This window comes from Homalodisca vitripennis, chromosome 2, assembly GCF_021130785.1.
Source record: "Homalodisca vitripennis isolate AUS2020 chromosome 2, UT_GWSS_2.1, whole genome shotgun sequence".
Lineage (NCBI taxonomy): Eukaryota > Metazoa > Arthropoda > Insecta > Hemiptera > Cicadellidae > Homalodisca > Homalodisca vitripennis.
Genome location: NC_060208.1, coordinates 189,823,722 through 189,848,263, shown reverse-complemented (window position 1 = coordinate 189,848,263; position 24,542 = coordinate 189,823,722). Strand labels below are relative to the sequence as shown.

Below are 24,542 nucleotides of genomic sequence, written 5' to 3'. Positions count from 1 at the left end.
CACTTTTCACTTAAGTGGCAAGGTAAACACACATAACTGTAGGATTTGGGACAGCGAAAATCTACATGAAACATTACATGTTCGTGATAGCCCTAAAGTGAAAGTTTTTTGTGCGTTGAGCAAGAGGGAAGTGTACGGCCCCTTTTTTTTTTTCCAAGAGAGAACCATCAATGGGATAGTGTACCTTGATATGTTGCAACAATTTTTAATACCACAAATCGATGAGGATGACCGAGAACGAAATGTTTTCTTTATGCAAGATGGCGCACCACCACACTATCTGACTGACGTCTGGGATTTTCTAAATGACCGCTTCCCAGGTCAATGGATTGGCCGTGATGCGTCAATTGCATGGCCCCCCCCCGTTCCCCAGACCTGACACCACTAGATTTTTTCTTCTCGGGTTTCATAAAAGATATGGTGTACGTACCTCCTTTGCCAGCCACTCTACCTGAACTTAGAGCAAGAATTTACGCTGCTGCTGAGCAAGTTACACCTGAAATGCTAGTGCGAGTCTGGGAAGAAATCGACTACCGATGGAATGTCAGCAGAATAACCAACGGAAGCCACATAGAACATCTTTAGTTTAAGGTAAAAAAACTTGAAGTTTTTTTCCTTTAAAATAACACTAAAACCAGCTCTGTACCTTGTTTAATAAAATTTATATGAATTTTCAAAGTTGTAAAGTCCTTTTTGAAACACCCTGTACATATCCGAATGTCACTGCATCCACAACATTGGTAGAATCTAAGTGCCACTGTCTCAACGGCATTGACAAAATCCAAATGCCACTGCTTCAATATCATTGGTAGAATTCCAGATTATAGCTTCCCTTAGGATCTCAGTTACGAATCACACACAGAATAAGATGAAGACAATGTTTATATGCCATCTGGTTGTCATGTGTCAATCAAGATTTCAAGTTCTCTCACTTAATAAGGAAGTTTGCATCAACTGGAAAGACAATGGTAATAGCCAGTCTAGCATGTTTAACTCCATATACTAAATGATTAAAAACACAAAATGTTTCCTTTATTTGAGGTATAAAAGAGATAATACTTGATTCTTTTATTTAATTCTTAAACTTTCAAACTGAAAATTCATGTTGTCCAGCTTTGTACCACACATGGTGTCTGTATTATTAATATTACATTTTAATAGCCGAAGGGTATGTATAGCTTCTTAGTAGATCTTTAGAATTTATTTTGCTGCACTTTTACATAACTCGTCACAATAGGAAAAGAATTGTGCCTGATCACAAAGTGCTCTAAGGAAAAAATGAGCTTGTTACATGTTATTTGTGTGGTGTAATTTTAGCTTTGCCTGGGAGAGATGAGGAAGGAAGGAGGGACTATTTCTCCGGAAGGAACAAGGAAAAATTAAAAGGAAAAACATTGGTCTTAAAGTAAAATAACTTCAATTTTACTGCACTGAATATAAAAACAATAAATAAATTTAACAAGACTAAAAACAAACAACTATAATAGGAACACATAGTATATTATAAATGTATCCATTCATTTTTACCTTGAATACATTAGACCACAGATAGTACACATCTCATAAACAAGACATTATGAAACTAAAGAGTGACTAAAACCAAATTTGTGCGAAATAAATACTTGTCTAATATATATTCATTAAATCTGTACAAATAATTAATTGTCCTAGTTTAATTTCAAGCCAAGTTCATGAACAAAAATATTTACTATGCTTGGTCTTGATTTGGATCTCTTAATTATCAGGCAAGCATGTGCCTACCTTATGTCACAGAGCTCACATTTATGTCCACCAATTCCTTTTCATTTGGGTTTTTTTTACGTTATACATGCCTTTAAACAATCAAACTAACATGATGAAGATAAATTATCTGCCAAACAACTTTTAATAATTATTAAATTTGTATAAGTGGCAATAGTCTTAACTCCACTCCACTTAACTTAACTCCAAGAAAGATTGTTGAATAAAAATTACTCTCACAGATTTTTTACTTACCAGGTGAGCTCAATAAATATTTAATTTATTGTTTATGTATATAAACTTCTGTACTGCAATTTTTTATCCAAGAAATTCTTTGGCATATTTTTTGTTAAGATTCCAAAAGTGAAGATAAAATAATAATTAATCACTGTTACAGTGTATAGTGTTCCCTGTTTTTAAGTCATACTTCTCACACTCAATTATTTTGACAAGCCAGCTACAGTTCTATCTAGGATGGAAGGGTGCGATATGAACCGTGTTGTTGTCCTCGTCGGTGTGCAGAGTTATCCCCAGCTCTGTCAGAACAGCAGACTCCACCAGTCCCTGCCGGCTCATGCCTGCTATCACCGCTTGGTTGTCCTTGTTGCCCTCACAGAGGTTCCGCACAGCCAATACCACCCACTGTATGATGACTGAACACTGCTCAGGAAACTGACACAACTCATAATGGTGATAAACTTAAAAATTAGTGCGAGAAGTACTGGGGCTTGAATATACTCACATATCCAATAATTGAAGGCCTTATTAAAATCCGCTATACCGTTTAGAGACCTAATGAATTATTTTTATACATAACATATATACAAATCGAAACAAACAGGAATAAGAATAATAATAGTAAAGATACTCAGACTTTCATTCATCCATATTTTCAGAGATTGTAATGAGTGGTCTTTGTTCCAAAGCCTTATTACTGGGATTTGAGCATTCAGTACAATCTCATTGTCTTCCATTACGTTGCAAATTCTAAAGAAGGTAATTTTTTGGTATGTAGGGAGCTTGTCCTATTGAAACTCTCAGTGAACAGAAAATTCTTGTGACATACCAGCAGGTAAACAGGCTTGAGAAGACATTAAGCATCAAGGAGGTGATGTTAGGTGCCTTCAAGGATGTACAGGAAGTCTATGACAACAGCACTCTTGCTATTATCAATGAGCTAGGTAAGCTATTCATGCGCTCGACTGAGGCACTCATAAAAATCAGCTCAGTTACAGCTACTTTTCAGGATAAGGTGATATAACAATTAAAAAAACATATTACTCAATAAAATAAGAAACACGGATTTAAGGAATGTATTTTTTATACCTCAAGCAGTGTCTGAATATTGATTTTCCAATAAACCACTTAAATGGCCAGCTGTCTGTAGATGACCACAGATCTGTGATGTTTATTTATAACTATGACACTAGACTATGAAAGGATACAAGGATTTCTGGCATCAATATTACAGCAATCCAGAAGCAGTGGTATTATGCTGAGCTCATTCATCTGAAACATTTTACAAAATCAAAATGTTAAATAACAAGATTTTTTTTAATTAATTGTAGGCTACACAGCGTTTCATATTTCAGAAAAGAATATATTCTATTCTACTCTGGTCACACCACTAATACCGACAGTGAAACACTGGCGTCAAGTACAGGGGTATTTTTAAGCATTCAAATGTTTTACTATTTAATAATAAATCGTAATTATAGCTATATTAAAAGTTTATTTTGACGACTAGGAGTACCAAATTTACCTTAAGGGGAGCATGTACCTTTTTCGGGTCCCATGTTATTTAAATGGGAGTACACTGCAACATGTCGGTACCATTATCTCCTAAACTATTAGACATATTGACTTTAAACTTTAGGGTTTTGTTCTACATTAACAGCTTTATATTTTCATGCCTTTTTTTAAAATATCTCAATAAACAAAAAAATTATCGTGGTAGCAATTTAACAAAAATTTTTTTTTGAATTATGTAAATACAATATTTTTTAAAATTATAAAAAACACAATATATATTGATAAAAAAGCATGAATCTACTCACCAACTAGTCTGCAATAAGTGTGTAAAATTTGAAGTCTGTAAGTCTAATAATTGTTTCACAACGTGTTCCGAAATGTCACAAAACGGTACTTTCGGTAAAACAGCTTTAAAGTTTTAGTTACACTTCAAAACACATAATCACTTTAAAATCCACCTGGACAGTAATCATCTTCTTCATTTTTACTCTTTTTTCCTATCCTTCTTTTTATCCTCTTCTTTTTATTTTCTTCTTGGACTTCTTTGTCAGCTTTTTTAACCCTATTGGAATCGATTTGTTGAAGGCCTTCAACCATAAAGCGTCCTGGTTGGATGCATAATCGTTCCAAAACATTCACTTTGGCCATTGCTCCTTCATTAAAACTAAGAACTGCATCACAAACCCCTAATTTTAATGTCTGAATGACAACAAATGTGGTCTTGGGTAGCCTATTCCAAATTACGCTATTGATGCTTTCATTAGGGTTCTGTGTTTTACCGTGCAGACACCTCTTTAGTAGGGCTGGGGCTGATAAATCCTTATAGATTGGTTTTATTTCTTCCATAATAGATTCAGGCAATGAGTTTGTATGTTTGAAATCATCTAGCTTATTATTTGCCTGAGCTTGTCTGTATTTGCACCAAGACTCAATCCCAGGCGGGCATAGTTCGTGCTGAGGTTTTGCGTCAGTCGATAATTTGTGATAGAACGTAGCCCATATTGCTCTCTTCATTTTTTCAACATCTTCCAAATTATTCCTTATTGCCATCCCATAAAAACGTTGTAAGTGATCTATCTCTACATCAGTCAACCTACCTTGTCCTCCAAGTCCTTTACCATCCTTCAATTTGATTCCTTTTTATCCCTCTTCAATCGCCGCAGTCTTGTTCCTAGTCGCTTCTGAATATGGCCTACACATTCAAGTTTTTCTAACAAAACATCATCACCATAGGGATTGTTTGCCACAACATGAGTAAACCCCTTAGAGTCCCCATCTCCAAGGTATTTTGTGTATCGCACATTGAGTTTAGCCTCAGAGCGGCGACAAAGAGTCAGAGCTCCCGCCACCTCCATTCCACCACTTGTACCTGAAAAATTTGCCAAACAAGTACCAGAATTTTTGTGCTGTTTCAATAGGATTTTGTCATGGCTTAGAGGTTTTCTGACACATTTATTACAATATTTGCTGAAACACTCAAAGTCCATAACCTTTCCTGTATCGAAGGATGTTGCTGTCATTACGCTGTTCACAGAGGTGAAGCCTCGCTTCTGCCAGGTACCGTCAAAAGCGGCTGCTATATCACGACAATCATCATTTAGGCTACGAACTTCATCAGCTGCCTGTCTAAGTGAACATTCACTTACCTCTGTTACAGCAGTAAGCAGTTTTTTATTATATTTTTCAATTCGGCTGTTTGGTGGAGCAATATTCATCACAGCAGAAAATACCCTACCAGAATCTAGGCCTTTGCCGATTGAACGTAGAGCATAAAACATATCTTAGATTCAACTCATACATATTTCTAACACATTTGGAGCTTATTACTGAGTCAGTATGTTTACATACATTGCAACAAATATTTACACGATGTACTATTCCACACTTGAAGTCTTCATCTAGGCTTATGTCAATGCAGTCGGAACTACTACAATATTTACATGCAGTGAAAGATTTTATTAGGCCAGAAATCTGTTGTAAATCTATTATAATATTTACATTGTTTATGTCATAATCACTAAATTTAGGCAACTTTGAATCATTAATCTTCTTAGAACTAGATGATTGTTTAGGCCTAGGCCTATTAGATTCACTTGTACCTGGAGAAGCACTTAGTCCTAGTTCACTTGAATTTTTACGAAATTGGTTACCTCTCTAAGACTGCTTATTGAACCTTTTCACTCTAGGCATGGCTAATACACAATAATATCACTTATTTATATAATAAATACACACTAAGAGTCCAAAGTTTTGATCACTGGCACCACACAAAATAGAATTACACTGACAAACACTGTTAGTAAACATAAACAATAACAATAATATCAATAGTGTAGGTTAGGTAAGTTACAGATGACTTACATCCTTCAAATGCATCTAAAGCAAGCAGTGCTACCAACCTAAAGGGGAAAAACTTAATAATCATACAATTGGAGCAAGTAATATGTATATAATACATTCTGACACTAACAATCCATAGCGCGCCATGTTGTCAGCTGAAAAAAGCGTGCATACATTTCTTAAAACACATTTTACACATATTTCTAAACCTCTCAGATATAGAGTGTTATATATTTTTGAAAAGGGCATAAAACATAGTATTTTTTATGATATGTTTAAAAAAAATCGATATTTTGGTGCCAAAAAGGTACATGCTCCCCTTAAAATATTGATTGTTTTAACAGGTTTACAACTTGGGCATCAGCTAACTGTTCTGATTAGTAGTCTCACATGTTTCACTATCATTATTTGGGAGATTTGTTAGTTTAAGGTTTACGCCATGTCAACACCATCAATTCCGATGATGCCATGGTAGTGAGAGTACTTTTTATGTGAACTAACATTTCATCTTAAAATGTTATTTAGCAATATTGTTACTATGTACGTCTGTATTTATTATATCAAGTGTTTCAACACAAATATTTGATTAGTATTGACATATTGTGTCCACACCATCTGCACCTATGACGCCACGGTGGTGTCATAGTAATTTTTATATAAAAAAATATCTTTTCATAAAAATAATAATACTCTGTAATTATAATGCTAAGTAAATATAGACTAGAAAAGTTTGGGATTTCGGGTGCTAAACCCCAAAATCGAGTTGAACGTGTTGTTAATAGTGATTTTCATGACAAACTTTTCAATTTTATTTCAAGCGTTTCTCCAGTAAATAAACTAAATATTTAAACTTTATATTTAATTTAATGACACTTTGACAGTCGCACATTCTATTCTTGAAAATGCATATACGATTAACATGGTTTAAAAGTTCAATGCAACTGCAAAGTAGAGGGTGGGCTATGTCACTTGACAATACCAGTCACTCAGTATCAACTTAACTCTAGTTGTAATCTGTCTGCTATTACAACAAAACAACAGTATTAGGTTATGTTGAAGTTAAAATCTTGTTAGAAGAGGTTTTGGTATATTAGTTTTTTAAATAATTAAGTTAATCATGAATAATAAGCTCCCAATAAGAGAATGTATCTTTATTCTTCAGCAATGCTGGTTACATGATCATAATTACAATGACGTAGTAGAGTCATTTGTGAATCAATTCCCAAATAGTAGATCATTATCACGACAAGCCATTCATAACCTAAATAAAAGGTTTGAAATAATTGGGTTTGTAGCTGATCTTCCACGATCAGGTAGGCCTAAATCTGTTACAACAGAAGAAAACGTCATGACTGTAGCGAAAAATCTTTTCCAATCGCCATCAAAATCAACCCAAAGAGCGTCTAGTGAGCTTGGTATATTTAGAACTAGCATTAGAAGAATGTTAAAAACGGTAGGGCTGAAACCATATCGACCTACTTTACTGCAAGGTTTGAATGAAAATGATTACGACAGGCGAATGGAATTTTGTGAGTGGTACAATACATTTTATAAATCCATTTTTTGGAGCGATGAGGTAACATTCAAACTTAATGGTCAAGTAATTGCGTGTACTGGTATTCTGAAAACCGACAATTAGTCATACAGACTAATTAAATGCCCCTAGAGAAAGTGTGTGGGCTGGATGGAATCTTTGCTGATGGACTTATTGGACCATTTATTTTTGAACAAACAATTAATGCTGTTGATTACCTTGATATGTTACATGAGGTAACAGTTGAATTGGAATTCAGTCCGGCATTCGAACAACTACAACCTATTTGTGAAAAATTAATTTGGCAGCAAGATGGTGCACCTCCTCACTACGGGAACCATGTGAGAGATAAAATGGAATGAGACTTTTGCAGAATGGATGGGAAGACGAGGTACAACTGAATGGCCTACGTGTTCACCCGGTATCACCCCAATGGACTGTTCACTTTGGAGAAAAGTTTATTCAGAGAAACCAAGGGATCTGCAACAATTAAGGAAACGTATTGAATCTGTATTTGAAGAATTATTTACCAAAGCCATCACTGACACCATATGCGCTTCTGTGCTTAAAATGTATTACATGTGTATAGAAAGTAATGGAGAACACTTTGAACATTTACTTTAGCTATATCTTTGTTATTTGGTATGACAATTAAAATTACAAACATTTATATTTAACATATGCTTTATGTAACATATAAATTAATACTTACTATGGCAATGCATTTTTGTCAAGTGACTTATGGCCCACCCGTATATAGCAAACACAACCAAAGCTAATATTTATTGAAATAAAATGTTTGAAAATGTGGAATTTATATTCTAAAATGTCCATGTATTCGATAATGCCAAAAGTTAAAATGTGTTCACCACAGAGGGAATTTAAAACATGAATAATTCATAATCAGTAACAGCTAACAATACAAATTAAGCATTATAAGTAATAATGAAGAATTCTCAGAGCAGTTGGAAAATTTGAAATCCCATTTGATTACCAATAGGCACAAAGTTTCCAATATTAACTTAAATTCTTTGTGATGCCTTTTAAATGTACGTATTTTTTGAGCCACCTTAAGATGATATCTATGATTTCTAAGGGCCCCACGCACATGTAAATATATACTGGAAACTGTGCTTATAGTTACACTGAATCTTAAGTAATAGTTAATTTTTATTTAATTCAGAAAATATAAATTTTTGTGCACAATTCTTGAAGCCATTATTATGATCAGCACAAAACGATACCTACAGAGCTTACTTTAACAGCCCATAATAACTTACCTTAAGATGATATCTATGATTTCTAAGGGCCCCACGCACATGTAAATATATACTGGAAACTGTGCTTATAGTTACACTGAATCTTAAGTAATAGTTAATTTTTATTTTCATTCAGAAAATATAAATTTTTGTGCACAATTCTTGAAGCCATTATTATGATCAGCACAAAACGATACCTACAGAGCTTACTTTAACAGCCCATAATAACTTACCTTAAGATGATATCTATGATTTCTAAGGGCCCCACGCACATGTAAATATATACTGGAAACTGTGCTTATAGTTACACTGAATCTTAAGTAATAGTTAATTTTTATTTTCATTCAGAAAATATAAATTTTTGTGCACAATTCTTGAAGCCATTATTATGATCAGCACAAAACGATACCTACAGAGCTTACTTTAACAGCCCATAATAACTTACCTTAAGATGATATCTATGATTTCTAAGGGCCCCACGCACATGTAAATATATACTGGAAACTGTGCTTATAGTTACACTGAATCTTAAGTAATAGTTAATTTTTATTTCATTCAGAAAATATAAATTTTTGTGCACAATTCTTGAAGCCATTATTATGATCAGCACAAAACGATACCTACAGAGCTTACTTTAACAGCCCATAATAACTTACCTTAAGATGATATCTATGATTTCTAAGGGCCCCACGCACATGTAAATATATACTGGAAACTGTGCTTATAGTTACACTGAATCTTAAGTAATAGTTAATTTTTATTTTCATTCAGAAAATATAAATTTTTGTGCACAATTCTTGAAGCCATTATTATGATCAGCACAAAACGATACCTACAGAGCTTACTTTAACAGCCCATAATAACTTACCTTAAGATGATATCTATGATTTCTAAGGGCCCCACGCACATGTAAATATATACTGGAAACTGTGCTTATAGTTACACTGAATCTTAAGTAATAGTTAATTTTTATTTTCATTCAGAAAATATAAATTTTTGTGCACAATTCTTGAAGCCATTATTATGATCAGCACAAAACGATACCTACAGAGCTTACTTTAACAGCCCATAATAACTTACCTTAAGATGATATCTATGATTTCTAAGGGCCCCACGCACATGTAAATATATACTGGAAACTGTGCTTATAGTTACACTGAATCTTAAGTAATAGTTAATTTTTATTTTCATTCAGAAAATATAAATTTTTGTGCACAATTCTTGAAGCCATTATTATGATCAGCACAAAACGATACCTACAGAGCTTACTTTAACAGCCCATAATATGTCTTATTTCTAGATTTACATATTCAATGCCTAAGATATTTTAAAACCTGGATTTCCCAAACATACATAGTTGTATTAATGAAGCAAATAGTAAAAATTAAATTCTACACCAGTCTGTTCTTATGTTGTTAAACATTTTTGCTTACATCAAAAAGTTCTGATAATCAAACAATTATATACCTCTTAAGTTTTGAGAAATAACTACTTTTGATAATGTACAAATATTTTACTGTAATCAAATTCTATAATATAAAATTAGTGAAGAAACATTTGAAAAACAAAGTTCAAAGACAATATGGTTGGTTGTAAAATATTAGTCTTTATGCTATGTTAGTTGAACATAACAGAATTTTCATATAATTCAGTTGAGATAGAAAATTTAGATTTTAGAAGTATTTCAAGGCAAGAAATTTGTTTTGTATTATCCTATATACATTTCATAGTAATGAAAACTAAAGAAATGGTTATACTGAAATCAGCAAATGTAACGCACCATATCCTGGTTCTCTTTGTGTTTCCAACACAAATTGCCAAGCACTCGCACCAGATTAGCCTTGAACCCAAAAGCTGGGTGGTTCTGCAGCTTATCATCAGCTTCAGAGAGTTTCGGAACTGTGGAGAAACAGTTGTTTTGCTCTTTGCCAGCCATGTGGATACTCTTCAACAGGACTAGAACATTTTATATTATGTAAAGGTAAGTTTGTCCATCATGTAAAATGCACCAGTTTACTTCAGTTAAAAATATACAATTGTAGCCTCACAGTTTGTCAAAGTACTTTATTTGATGATATATTGATTTATTATTCACATATAGCTGATTAATACTAATACATTTTATTACAATTGACAATTACATGAGTTGTATTGCAAAAGTCACATATTTGACAATAATTCAGTTTGCCTTTTATACTACTATTCAAATGTAAAATTTTTACAAATATACAGAGATGCTGAAAAGTCTTGAATCGGTCTAATATCTTCTGTACTCGTAAACGTACCAACATACAACTTTTTACAGTGACATAGGGCATAAAATTGAAGTTTTTCATACAATCAATACCATAGGAGGTGTTCAAATTGTTTCCCCTTGGCTTCTTAGCAATCCAATACCCCAGCTGATATCGCTGACAATGAGTTGTTTATTACATCTACTGGAATACGTGCAGTTTCTTCTACAATACGGTGTCGTGCTATTGTTACTAACCATTACAAATTTTTGATGTAAAATGCACATCTACCTATGCTTACATATAAGATTTTCCACTGACTCCTTACGGGCCATCCCACTGCGGTGGTTAATAGCTACTGATGACATCAAAAAGTTCATTTTTATACCCTATGTCACTGTAAAAGTTTTAAGTTTGTACGTTTACGAGTACAGAAGATACTAAACCGTTTTAAGACTTCAACAGACCGGCAGGCAGCAGGTAGGCTGGAACTCTTGTCCCTTGCTGATGCAGCATCTCTGCAACAAGCAGAATTGCTGCTGGTCACCTGGACCTCTGTACATCTCTCTCTCATTCGAGTCGATTGGTTGGAATGGCCACTCCCATCATCCTGCTATTCACCGATCTCCCAGTGATGTGCCAACAACCCATCAACAGCGTAAAAAGCTAAAATCAATTTTAGGTGACACTTCGATGCCAATGGCACATCTGAGCACTTGTTAAAAATAGTGGTAGAGAATTGAGTTCAGTTCAGGCAGCTGAGTTGAGCCGCTCTCTACACATTATTGATCCAAATTCCACATGATAATTCTCGTTGAATTAAACCATTTTATATATTAATAAAAATATTTGTTTTCGATATATAAGTTGAAATGTCATCAATCTGTGGGCGTCTGTTGTGACCCGATGTCAAGTGATGAAAGTGAGGTTTATGTGCTCAGGGTTCCATATAAGTTGCATCAAATCTGACCTGGAGGCTAAAAATACAAGATCTTATAAGTGCTGGAAATGTAATAACTGCAGATTATCACAACCTAACATAAGTAATGAGCAAAATACTGAAAATAAGTTCCTTGTTAAGATCACTGAAGAACTTACTAACCCCGGAAAGGAGTTGAGCGAGCTCTGTACATCAGTTGAGTTTATGTCTGAAAAAACTGACTCTACAATACCGCTCCTGAAGAAAATTAAAAAGTAACTATCCTCGGTAAGGAAAGAAAATAAGAAATTGAAACTAATAAACAGTAGCCTAGCCTCTGATGTATTTGAGTTGCAGAACTGAGTGAGATCTCTTGAGCAATATACTAGGAAAAACAATATCAGTGGAATACCAGTATCGCCTAATGAAAACATACTTGATTTACTGAAAAATCTTGGCTTTTCACCACATAGCTTCATACAGCAAGCAGTGAACTCCATCCATAATAGTTCAGTTCCAAAGAAAAGCTTTAAGAGAAGCTTGGATTACTAAATACAGGGAAAAGAGAAACTTAAATGCTAAGCAGGTAAGTAAAACTTTCCCTGACCAAAGAGTTTATCAGTGATAATTTTGTCACAAAAACTTGTTTGTTTTTTTTTTTAGAAAATAAAAAGTTCCTACCAAACTAAAGAACAAATCAACCATGAGGATATAAACTATAAGTTGGAGCAGAGATGGTAAATTTTTTGTTAGGAAAAATGAGGAGGAGAAGAACCAGAAGATTGTAACTTATAACGACATTGAAAAACTCAAATAGGCTTAGATGTCTTGCTGTCTCTTATGTAATATACAAGTGTGAACCTGTGAGTTATTTTGGGGCTTATTGCTTGTAATAAGTATAAGTAACCTAATGATAATATGATAAGTAACCTAGAACATTTTTTACTACTGAATGATAGCCTATAATACACATACATTGACATTACAACCTTTTAGAATGGTAGAAACAAATACATAAAATTATAATGTATTTCTTAAGGCTTTCTTTGGTATCAATAAAGATATACAACTCAATATAATCTACAATATAAAATAAACACCAGAAGCCTTAGAAAACAATACTCTGCTTACTGAAATTAGCCAAATCCAAAACAACTTAAAATGTATTATTTTGAGTGAAGTTTGGATTGGATGCTTCATCTCTATAATATTCCAATATTTACCATTTATTTGCTTCATGTAATACAGGACCGGTGGTGTTTGTGTGCTATGTTGAAAACATCAAGTTGATAAAGTTGAAATAAATGTGTTTACTGCTGACTTTTCTTTTGTAAAATAATGTAAACTGTTTAGGTTATTGTTTGTAGATTTGTCTCTCTTTATAGATTGCAAGAGTATCTTGAAAGTGAGTTCATAGAAGATCTGGAGAATATCTTGCCTCTGTTAAATAACGATACAATTTATACGGGTGATATAAATATAAATATACTGGATAGTAACAAGAACACACATAATTATTTGACACTAATGGACAGTTGTGGGGTTTTCCATGGTTAATTAATTGCCCTACATGAATATCACCCATTTCAAATTCTTGCAATGTTTATTACACCTATTATAAGTAATGTGTTTGATAATGGTTTAACCGATCATTGTATGTTGGGTCTTAAGTTAGTAGGGACATGTATAATAAATGACAGGCATGAAAGAGCAAAATTACTAAAACTTAAAAATAATATAGATTACCCGTGGAGGAGTTTTATCCTACAGCAAAGCTCTAGTAAAGGATTGAGAAAAGAGAGTTAGATCCTTAACCTGAAGAAAGGCCTCTGGACTTAGACAATCTAAAACGTTTATCTCTCCTTATGCAAAAGTGTGGTCAGCTCTCCTTGAACAAAGTAAGGAGGATATACGGATATGGTGTTAGGGATGTTCACAGGACATGGCCCTCTTAAGAAACATCTAATGAAGCCAGACTTATGAATGCAAACTCTGCGGAGAAGTAGAAGAATTAGTGGAACGTATATGGCTAAACTGTCCTACCATATGTAAAGTCAGGAAAAAATTCCTATGGGTGTATCTTCTTAGCCCTAAGGACATCAGAGAAAAGGAGCCCTCAAATCTGATTGTCTTCTGTAAAAGTTTCAAGATTTTGAGGGCCTAAACTTTAAGTAGAGGAGGCACAAAGGTCCTTTCAGGACTACATGTGGAGACTATTGTCTCTTTCCTTCTAGATAGAAAAAAGAGTCGGTGTCTGAGGGACACAGACCGAAATTGGTAAAGTTTGATTTTGACATGTTTGGTTTGAGATTGATGCCACTGAATGATTGGATGATCAAGTTCAATTCTATAAAAGTCTGAGTTACAAGGATTGCTCTCAAATGTTTGTTGGAACAGAAAGTCATGTCAGCATACTAAATGTACTTCTAATTTCAGTAGCGATGAACCAGTACCATTCACATAGATCAGGAAGAGGAATAGGCTGAACATAGATCTCTGTGGGACGCCGTACTTCAGATTTTTTTCTTTAGATATCTCTCATTTGCAACTTCTTGAATACCACATGAATCCAATTTATGCAGAAGTATGCTGTAATCAACTTAGTCAAAGGCCTTGGAGAGGTCTAAGAACATTCTGAAAGTGGGACTTTTACTCTCCAAACCCATCGCAATCATATTAACAAGACACACTACTGTGTGCATTGTCAAGTTCTCTTTTCAGAAACTGAATTGGTGTGTTGAGAGCAGGTTGTGTTTTTATAAAATTGAACCATTTGCGCCAGAAAAAGCTTTCACACACAAAGCTGGCACAATTGAGATAGGCCAGTAATTATCAATGGAACTCAGATCTCCCTTCTTGAAAATTGGTATTAATTCTGCAATATTAGAAAGGAAGGATAGATTCCCTCATCAAAAGAAAGGTTTACTGATTTCAAAATATGTTTAAAACATTTTTTAATGAGGCACACTGACATGACATTTAGACTAATTTCTTGGCCAGGAGTTTTCTAATTACTTTGACAACTTACCCTCGTGACAGGAATCAGCACCATACAGACTATTAAATCCCATGCCACTGTTAGTGGAGATTGGGACCATGATGGTCTTAGTTTGGCGACGATGTTCGCAAAAAAGTATTTAATTCCTCTGCAATCTCCAGGCTTTACTTATTAATTGTTTACTGATAATTATTTTGTTGATGACATTTTAATTACTTTAGTTAATGAAATCTAGGAGATTCTGTAAAATATTTTTGAATTGAGAATTGATTTTGTGATTTCATACACCTTTGCAGCTTTGATCACTTGCTTGAAAGTTTTTTTTTGTATTAGAAAATGAATGATCTGAACTAAGAAGCCATTTTTTATTATATATTTGCAGCTGCAAAGGATTTCTGCGTTGTCTGGGTTGAACTATAAGGTATGTCTATTGGCGTATGTCTCATAAAGTAGGGTGTCTGGGGTGGTGTAAAGCCATCATCATGAACAAGTAACAATGAACTCACTTATATAAACTTTTGTCGCTCTTACTAGAATATTTTTATTAAAGATAAAATACAGAACATTTTTGATGAATTTCTGACACAAGTTTTTGAATGACTATGACAATTGGGTTACTCACAAGCACAGTTGATGAAGAAGTTCCTATAACTCTGAAGAGCTTGGAGGTAGGGAGGATGGGCAGAGCAGGATGCCAATAGTTGCAGCAGTGTTGCCACTTCAATAGGTTCCAGAGCTTCCACACTGTCAGCCACAGTGCGCAGGATACACTCAGAGTGTTGGCAGAACTGAGAAGCCAGCTGGGTAACCAGGCTCACAGGTATGCTGTTATTGGACTGCTTCAACCGGTTCTCTACTACGTCAAGGATAAATAGTCTGGTAGCAATCAAACCACGGGATATGTCAGTTCGTAACAAGATGTAACAATTTGGTCATATTTACACATACTACATAACAATAAGTTTATTTTTTTTAATATTTGCTGTACAGTATGTCTAAAAATAATAACTAAAACTAAAAAATATAAATAACACACAAGTTTTTCAAAAAGTACAAAACCTAACATACTTAATTAAAATAACATGTATCTTGTTTACATTGAATAAACCATTATAATTAACTTACAAACCTTTTGCTTCATTAGTACAGATTTGTTTAGAACAAATGATTCTATTACAGTAGTTTGTTAACCTTGAAACAACTTTCAAAGTGCAGTGATAAGTATAAAAATTTTGAAAGCTTTCATCGTATCAACAGTATATTAACAATTAATAATTTTAACTTATCAACTTCAGAAGCACATACATTTTCGCACTTTTGATGACAATGTAAAAAAAATTTGTTTCATACAATAATAAGAGAAACCAAAACAATAAAAAAAATAATTAGGCCAACTGTACTTAACTAATGACATTATTTGGTTAGCTCTTGCATCCAAATACTTAGAAAAGACATTTAAACATATCTAGGGAAAACTCTATAAACTAAATTAAGCAATACGTAGTTAAACGTAGACCACGTTAGTGCATTTCAATTATGGGTTCCAAACTGGGGCTGTGTAACTAGCATAAGTCTAATTTAATGGATTAATTTGAGTACCAATAAATTAATTTGTTATGATTTACTGTATCCTATCCTTCAATTAGTTACACCTACATGTTTTTATTAGTTGTTAATTTTTTATGGTTTTAATGAACTTCTGAAAATTAATAAATGTATGAGAAAACTCATAAGTAAATCACTTACCTGCCTCCAACAGATATATTTGTAGTGTACACTTTTGACCAGTCCACATCCTGGGTCAGCATGTGTTCAACAATATATTGTCTGAAACAATACAGTTATAGAGAATTACTTACATTGCAAAATTTATGTAAATACAGGCTAAATAAATGCTGTTATTGTAAACTGCAATGGATCTGACTAGAGAATTTTTGAAGCTCAAGTACGAGGGCTGTTACACAATTTTATTTATTTAAAAAAATATTAGTAAACACACCTGTAAATTTTAAAATTGCTATATTATAGTATTGACATTGGTGACACAACTTTATGTTGTTACATCAATAAATGGTTGCTATTGTTATTTCTTAAACATCTAATCATGAAACAGCCAGTCGAATGGTAAGATGCAACAATGCAGTCAACTGCGCACCTCTTCTTATAAAACCTCATGCATTTCCAAGCGTCTCACGCCATTTTGAATTCATTTAACAATATGGAAACTTACACCTATTCCCTAAATTGAAGACGTGGCTAGGAGGACAGAGCTTCTGATCAGATGACACACTCTAAAATGCCGTGGAAAGCCTTCTCAATTGCATGCCACTGAACATTAAAACAGGAAAATTATTTAAAAGTTATCTAAACAATATTTGAATAATGATGGGTTCATGTTTTTAATGAATATATTCACAAAATACTTTTAGAAAATTATAAAAAGGAGTTACATTTGTATTTATATTATGTAAGCCAAAAGTAATAATATGTATAGTCTACTAATTGGTTGAATATTTAAACAGCTTAATACAGCAACAATGTATAGTACATATAATACTTTTTTACGATATGTTAACGCATCATTTGTATATTATAAATGTTTAGAACAAAAATATCTGATGCCTTCTACTCTATGAAAATGCAATCTAAAGTTGCAGTCATTTAGTAAATGCCAGAATATACAATAGAGTGCTCAAATTCCAAGAGGTATATGGTAATTTTTATGTTGCAAAGCAGGAGCGTATTCAGGACTTATGATGAGAGTTCAGGGTCTATGCAATGGCCAAGGTTATGTTCAAATATTCAATTCTGCACCAAGTTATTGTCAGGTAATATCAGCAACCAAGCAACGTACTAAAACATACCTTTGGTCGTAAAACTACTGAAGTGTATACTTGTAGTGTTAATTAAAACTAATTTTATGCATAAAAATCTACTGACTGAGTGTTACTGAAGCCCCTGGGGGAGCTGGGGAAAATTTTCCTCTGTATGTTTGTATATCTATCCATAGGACATCTCAAGAACCAAATGAGCTACAGATTTGAAATTTTTCATGAAGTTTCATTTCTATATACACAACATCAAGTTTAATGATGGTGCATATCCCTCGACAGGATTTAATAAGCGTTAACTAAGCTTAACTGTCCATAGCATATCTGGAAAACTCATTGACCTAAAGACTTTAAATAGTGCATGAAACGTAATTTCTACATAAGCAAGATCAACTTTTATAACGGTGCATGCACGACCATGGGATTTGACAGAGCGTTACTGAAACCTAACTGTTTGCAGGATATCAAGAACAAACTGATGAAATAACTTCAATAATGGTACAAGTTTGACCAGTGGATTTAGCTGAGCGTTTGTGAAGCCTAACTGAGAACAGAATTTTGAGAACAAATTGAGCAATAGAATAAAAATTGTGCGCACACACACATGGTGGTGTACATAAGAATAGGAGTGGTGTCTCCTTCGCTATTCTTAGCAGAGCCTGTTATGCAACAGTTCAATGTGCTTATACTGTATATAATACAAAGGCACTTTATATAGTGTTTTAATAACCAGATATATGTACCATTTCTGACCATGAGATTCTAGACGTTATACATTTCTGTGTCAGAACTTCATGTCAGATATTACACTTCAAAGTTAACATAGACAGTACCAACACTCACGCAAATTCCATGCCATCAGCTCCACTATCACAGATTATTCTGACGAACTCCTGGTCGTTCACCAAGTCTGATGTTAGGTTGGGACAGCCCAAAAGAATGTTGTACATCACCATTAGGCAGGTGTTGGTCAGTTTTGTGTCTCCATGTTGGGCCATTTTCCTGCGACAATAAGCCTGATTACTGATTAATATGTGTAATGTATACTAATAGGCTCTGATACAATATAAAACCTTTTTGACAAGTTAATTAGCACTATATGTTGTGCCTAATACCTTTATCAATATTAATGTTGACAGAAAGCAAGACATACACATGTGTACAGTACAGATCATAAACAGTATCATGTAACTGATTCAGTTTCAATAATCATAGTTTTTTAATTAATCCTCCATTTCTCACCATCAGTCTGAAACATCATGATTGGTGTTGGGGACAATTTTCTGATAAAATAATTTTCTAAAAAATATGGAAAACTTACATTACAAAGTGTCTTAAAGTAATGATAGTATTTTATCAAAATGAAAACGTACAGATTTTTTATAGGTTTTAAAAATACTTTAAAATTTTAGAATGTAAGTCATTGCAAAAAAATAAGAAACATTGGCAAACTAAAAAGACAGTTGAGGACACTGCGGGAGGAAGGAAACATAGCCAATGTGCCCTTTTACCAAGAAATCACTGTTTTAGGTCTGTTATAACAATTTCTTCATGTTCAGAAAATTTAAAGTCAATTCATTAATCTTTGATAATACTTTTTTAACCTTAGTCTATTTTTATGGTCATTATTTAGTAATAAATGACTTTCAAAACATAAAATAAAAAAAATCGGGTGTTCTTTTCTATAATATATAATAAAGAATATAGAAAAGGCAAAAATGCAAAACGAATGTTTTTGGCCTGGTACACTTATACAAGAGCAGCCTACACTGATCTCGTCAACTTCCACCCAAGTTAACCACCCTTAATTTAAGGCGAGTCCTCCTGACAGCTTTACCATGGAACAGTGACCGTCATAAGTGTATACCAGCCCACAAAAACCCCTGTCAGGCGTATACATCGAACCCGTGACTCCAGGGCTAAATCCTGTGTACAAGAGAAGCGCCTTAGAACACACAACTATCCTCACTATTAATGTCTTCAATGTGAAGATAGCTCACTTATGAATTGGTTACACCCTGGATTCTCTTATTGTGGTATTCTTGTTATTACAATAAAAATTGAAAAACTTCAAAAGTTTTGGAAAAAATGAGTTTTTACATGATTTTTATTTTAAATTTTGTTATGAGTTAAACTGTAAGCACTTTACACACGTAGGCCCTTTTCGATGAAGCAAATTAAATCAATGTATATCTAAAATATTGTCAGTTTCATAGTTAATATGATTTATTCATAGGTTATTTTCTAACAAAAATATGGCCTATCTACATTATAAAGTCGATTGCTAGAAAAAGGGCAACAAAACATGCATTTTTATTTTATTTTTCATTCTAACATAAACTTTAGATAGTGTGATGTTACTATGGTTTCTAAATGAGTACGTAATAACATCACATGACAATGTTTTAAATTAATCTCAAAATTATCTCCCTCCCCTCAAAAATGGTAATTTTGATTAGACAAAATTAACAACACCCTGGAAGTCAATTTACTTACCAACAAATCACCATTTTTTGGAGAAAAGTAAATATTTTAAACAGTAATAGTGAAAATTATAGATATCTAAGTTGACTTCCATCCAACATGGCTTTTCATATGGTGTTCATTTGAAAAGTTAGAATTTTATCTTTGTTTGAACAGTATTACCCATTTTGGACAGAGTAGTCAGGAATTGGGTTTCTTGGTATAATTTGTTTTGTCTCCAGGTTTACACTCATGTCAATTGCTGCAGAAATTGTATTGCTAGCTTGGCAGTTTGTTCTAGAACGGTTTAAGGGAGGAGAGTGAAAATTATTCTTATAATGAATAAACCAGTTCTCATTACTCATTGTGATGCAACAGTGCAGCTAGACTGGCTCATGGTTTATTTTGAGTAACAGTTCAACACTTCATAAATGATGGTCTTGAAACATCTGTGTAATCTTTTTTCCCCGAACATAAAACCACACGGCTTCTTATATTTTAACAGAGTATCAAAATTAAACAATAGAGACCTTTTTATTTGTTTTCTCTATAAATAACCTTGTAAATTAAACAATGAATTGGCTCTCTGTTAATTTTATATTTGTAAAATAATAATTTGTAGTGTTTATACTGTATTCCTGGTTTATCAGAGTTTTTGTTTAACTACTGTTTTATATATTAAGAATAAAGGCTTTTTGAACTAATTTCAAGCCATACAATAATATATTTCTAAATACTTGTGATATTATTCCAAGCTAAATAAACAATATTCAAAAAGAACATTATTCTAGCACATAATTTATCTTTGAAAGTGACTAACAGTAAACGATTAAAATACAGGTTTGAATGTCATACCAAATATATAGAAAATGAAAAGGAAATACTTTTCTGAGCACTAATATTAAAATTTTATTAGGAATTATAAAAAGTTACTCAGTAAGAAGATAATGTAATAGGTTATTTTGAAAGGATAGTTAGTAACCTATGCATACTTTTGTAAAGATACTGTTTATTTGAACAACAAACTCACTTTAACTGTAAACAAAAGCGCGCCCATACGATCTCCTGGTTCTTAGTGTTGTTGACTGTGAGATTGCCCAGAAACTGTGCACTGATACGAAGACACAAGTTCCACTCCTCACTGTCCGTTGTACTCAGCCCCATGCTGATGGCGGAGTCAGCATCTTGCAACACCTCAGCCTGCTGACCCAGCTCTTCCTGTGCTGAACTGTTGCCGGCACACGTATTGCGGAGAGATCGAAAACACTCGGTCACTCGATCTACAGCAGGCTTGTCCTCCAACATTAGCCTGTGTAACATCTCGGATGGATCTTCCATAACGGATCCTGTAGAACAAAATTAAACTAACAAACCTAGAAGCTTTCTAATAGTAGCCTACAATTAAAAAAAAGTCTGCACTTGTGCCAGGCTGAGTCTTTTATTTAGGTCAAATTCGCCTGATTTGAGCATTAATGTTATTTAAAATATCCTAAGATGGCATAATGGCTAATGTCAGCAATAACCAATAAAAGGTGACTTACGATCATAACAAGACCGTGCATTGAAATCTTATAGCCTATTGTTTTGTTCAAGAGGATGATGATAGCAATCGGTTAATAACACGAAACGCTTATTTTGCCGCTCTGGCCATTAACTTCACAATTACCATAAATAAAATTTAAATAAAATGTAATTCAAATGTTTCATATTCAATAGATTAGCTATTTCTAATCAATAATTTGATATCCTGATTTGATTGTGATGGTGTCCACTTACTATAATGCAGCCTAAATTAATACTAATATATCTAAAATACTAAATAAAAGTCAAGTATGAAATTAAAGGGATTAATTGTATATATGAAATTAAAGGGATTATTGTATATATGAAATTAAAGGGATTCATTTCATATATACAATGTCTCAACATCATAAATAAGAAAGGAACTATACCCATCAAACAGATAGGATAGGTATATATCAATCTCATTTAAATAACAACAAAAATCCTAAGGGTAGATTACGATAACCGGACCCGGTGTTTTTATATTATTATTACTATATCCATCGATATAATCAACCAATAGTAACTAATTTTAACAATAACTAAATCAATGGGACCAACTGTACACATATTGTTATATTCTAAACACAATTTGTTCTTCAAATAAGTAACTTCTTTTAAATAAAAAGATATGTTAACTTTAGAAAACTATACAAAATAACACTAATAGATTATTTACTGTGTCTTTCTCGGTTTAAAGATGTTCGTTTTGTTGTTACGTTTTCTTTACTATATGTAATTTTTCCTATCACCGGTCTTAATTTTGTCGTTTGATTAATAGTTATGGTTCCTTCATTATCTATGTCATTACGTATTTGTTTAAACCATTTCTATTAACTTGAACATGTGACTTGAATTTAGTATTTTAGATATGTTGATGGATTGATAGTTCTGTTATTCAATATTTAAGTATCGATAGTTGTAATAAGCGATATAGAAATTGGGTCCCTGCTTATCATACTCCAAATCCTAACAACACTTATTCAAATGAAGTCACTAATCAATATCATGTTAAACATTAAAGTACGTTTACATTGGTACAAATGGCTTAAGTTAAGTTATGCGATATTGTTTAGTAATATCCATATAAAAACCAATTCACTTGCACTCTACAACTAGTGCATTACTAGGTAGGGTACGATAAACGGACCCGGTCATGCATACCTAATATTCGCATCTCTATCATAATAATCCTAGACTATCAATCGATATAAAATATATATATTCCTCAATAACAATCATATGTTTTTAATTAAAATATGAATTTAATATTTACAGTGATCAAACAAATTATTATAAACAAAATTAGGAAAACTGAAGACACAGTTGAAGAATAGTTACATATTTTTCAAAATATCTAAAATAGGGCTACAAAACCTTACACATTAAAGACTATTTTACAAGTTACTGGACATAAAAACTATTTTATCACATATTCAGTGATCCGCTACTTCCTCAGCGGGACGACCCGTTAGGAGTCAGAAGAAAATCTTAAATGTAAGCATAGGTTGATATGCATATCAAATAAAAGCTCTTTAATAGTAGAGTACAGAGCCGCATACCCGACCTCAAACGGATAACCGAGTCAAAAATGACAGCTGTTCAAAGATGACTTGAGTTTGCAACTTAGGTTAATGTAAAAAATACACTGTTGAGCTTTTTGATTTTAACTTTACTAACCCAAAACTGTTTACAAGTAATTTTTGTTGTAGAATAATAAGTTGATCATTATTTGCAATGATTTAGGCATTAGAAGATTACTACTTACAGAGAGCCTTTTCACAACAGATGCTCCAAGAGTCCGCCTTCTGTTGTTTGACAGTGAGCTAATCAGTGATAAAAGGCCTCCACAGCGTGTTGTAGTTATGTTTCCTCTCGGTCCAAATAACCACTTTCTTCTAAGATCTTGTTCCTCAATTCTTCCTAATCCCGTGGTTTTCTTTTATACACCCTATTTTTAAGATAACCCCAGAAAAAGAAATCCAAAGGAGTTAAGTTGGGGAAACGAGCGAGCCATTCAATGGCACCTCTCCTTCCGATCTATCTTTGAGGGAACATAATATTTAAGTAATCCTTTAAGTTACAATATTCCTGTAGTGCGGGGGTGCTCCATCTTGTTGAAACCAGATTTGAGCCAAGTTTTCACCAACAATATTTCGAAGAGCTGGTATTATACGGTTTCTGAGCATGTCAAGGTAGGAAACTCCGTCTAAATTTCCGTTGATAAAAAACGGCCCCACAATTCTTCCATGTAATATGCTGGCCCAGACATTCAACTTTTGTGGGTGTTGCATGTGACCTTCTATCATCCAGTGCTTATCAGTCCAGTAACGGCAGTTGTGTTTGTTTACATTGCCATTTAACATGAATGTAGGCTCATCTGAAAATACAATGTCATTTAGAAGGATTTGATTTGTATCTAACTTGGTCATCATAATTTCAAAAAACTCAAGACGCCTGACAAAATCGTCTTCGTTTAGGTCTTAATGCAATGTAAATTTGTATGGCTTGAAACCACTTTTATGCAAAATTAAAAGACCGGGTCTGCTCATCGTACTCTACCCCATTACTAACCTGTATGAACATAACCTAAACATGATAACCTTTAAAACCTTCTTGTTTACGATTAACTCCGGTTATTATTGTGAAGTTATGCATATATACATACCTAAAATATTAATATCTGTAACAAATATTGTTAATATTACTCAATTTACGATCACTTTAAAGTATGAAAATGAAATTGTAGCCTATACTTAACTTCAAACTAAACTCAACTCTCAACAAAACAAGTCAAACCCAATCTTTTTTCTGATTTGCTAAATGGTCCGCTTAGAAAGCTATCCATGAAACTTCAAGGTACACAGTTTATTTGCATTTTTCTATTAATTTATTAGACAATGTTATAG

The 24,542-nt window shown here is 33.3% G+C and overlaps 1 protein-coding gene across 1 annotated transcript; it reads right to left on the bottom strand.

Annotated features, from left to right (window-relative positions):
• Positions 1–1,398: 1,398 nt before the first annotated feature.
• Positions 1,399–24,431, bottom strand: LOC124355208 (ataxin-10). Its single transcript, XM_046806220.1, has 8 exons — positions 24,302–24,431; positions 21,101–21,416; positions 18,451–18,609; positions 16,523–16,603; positions 15,399–15,652; positions 10,406–10,581; positions 3,186–3,249; positions 1,399–2,393 (listed from the first exon to the last, which is right to left on the bottom strand). The coding sequence occupies exons 2-8, from the start codon at positions 21,406–21,408 to the stop codon at positions 2,206–2,208; spliced, it is 1,230 nt and encodes a 409-aa protein (XP_046662176.1). The 5' UTR covers positions 21,409–21,416; positions 24,302–24,431; the 3' UTR covers positions 1,399–2,205.
• Positions 24,432–24,542: the final 111 nt, after the last annotated feature.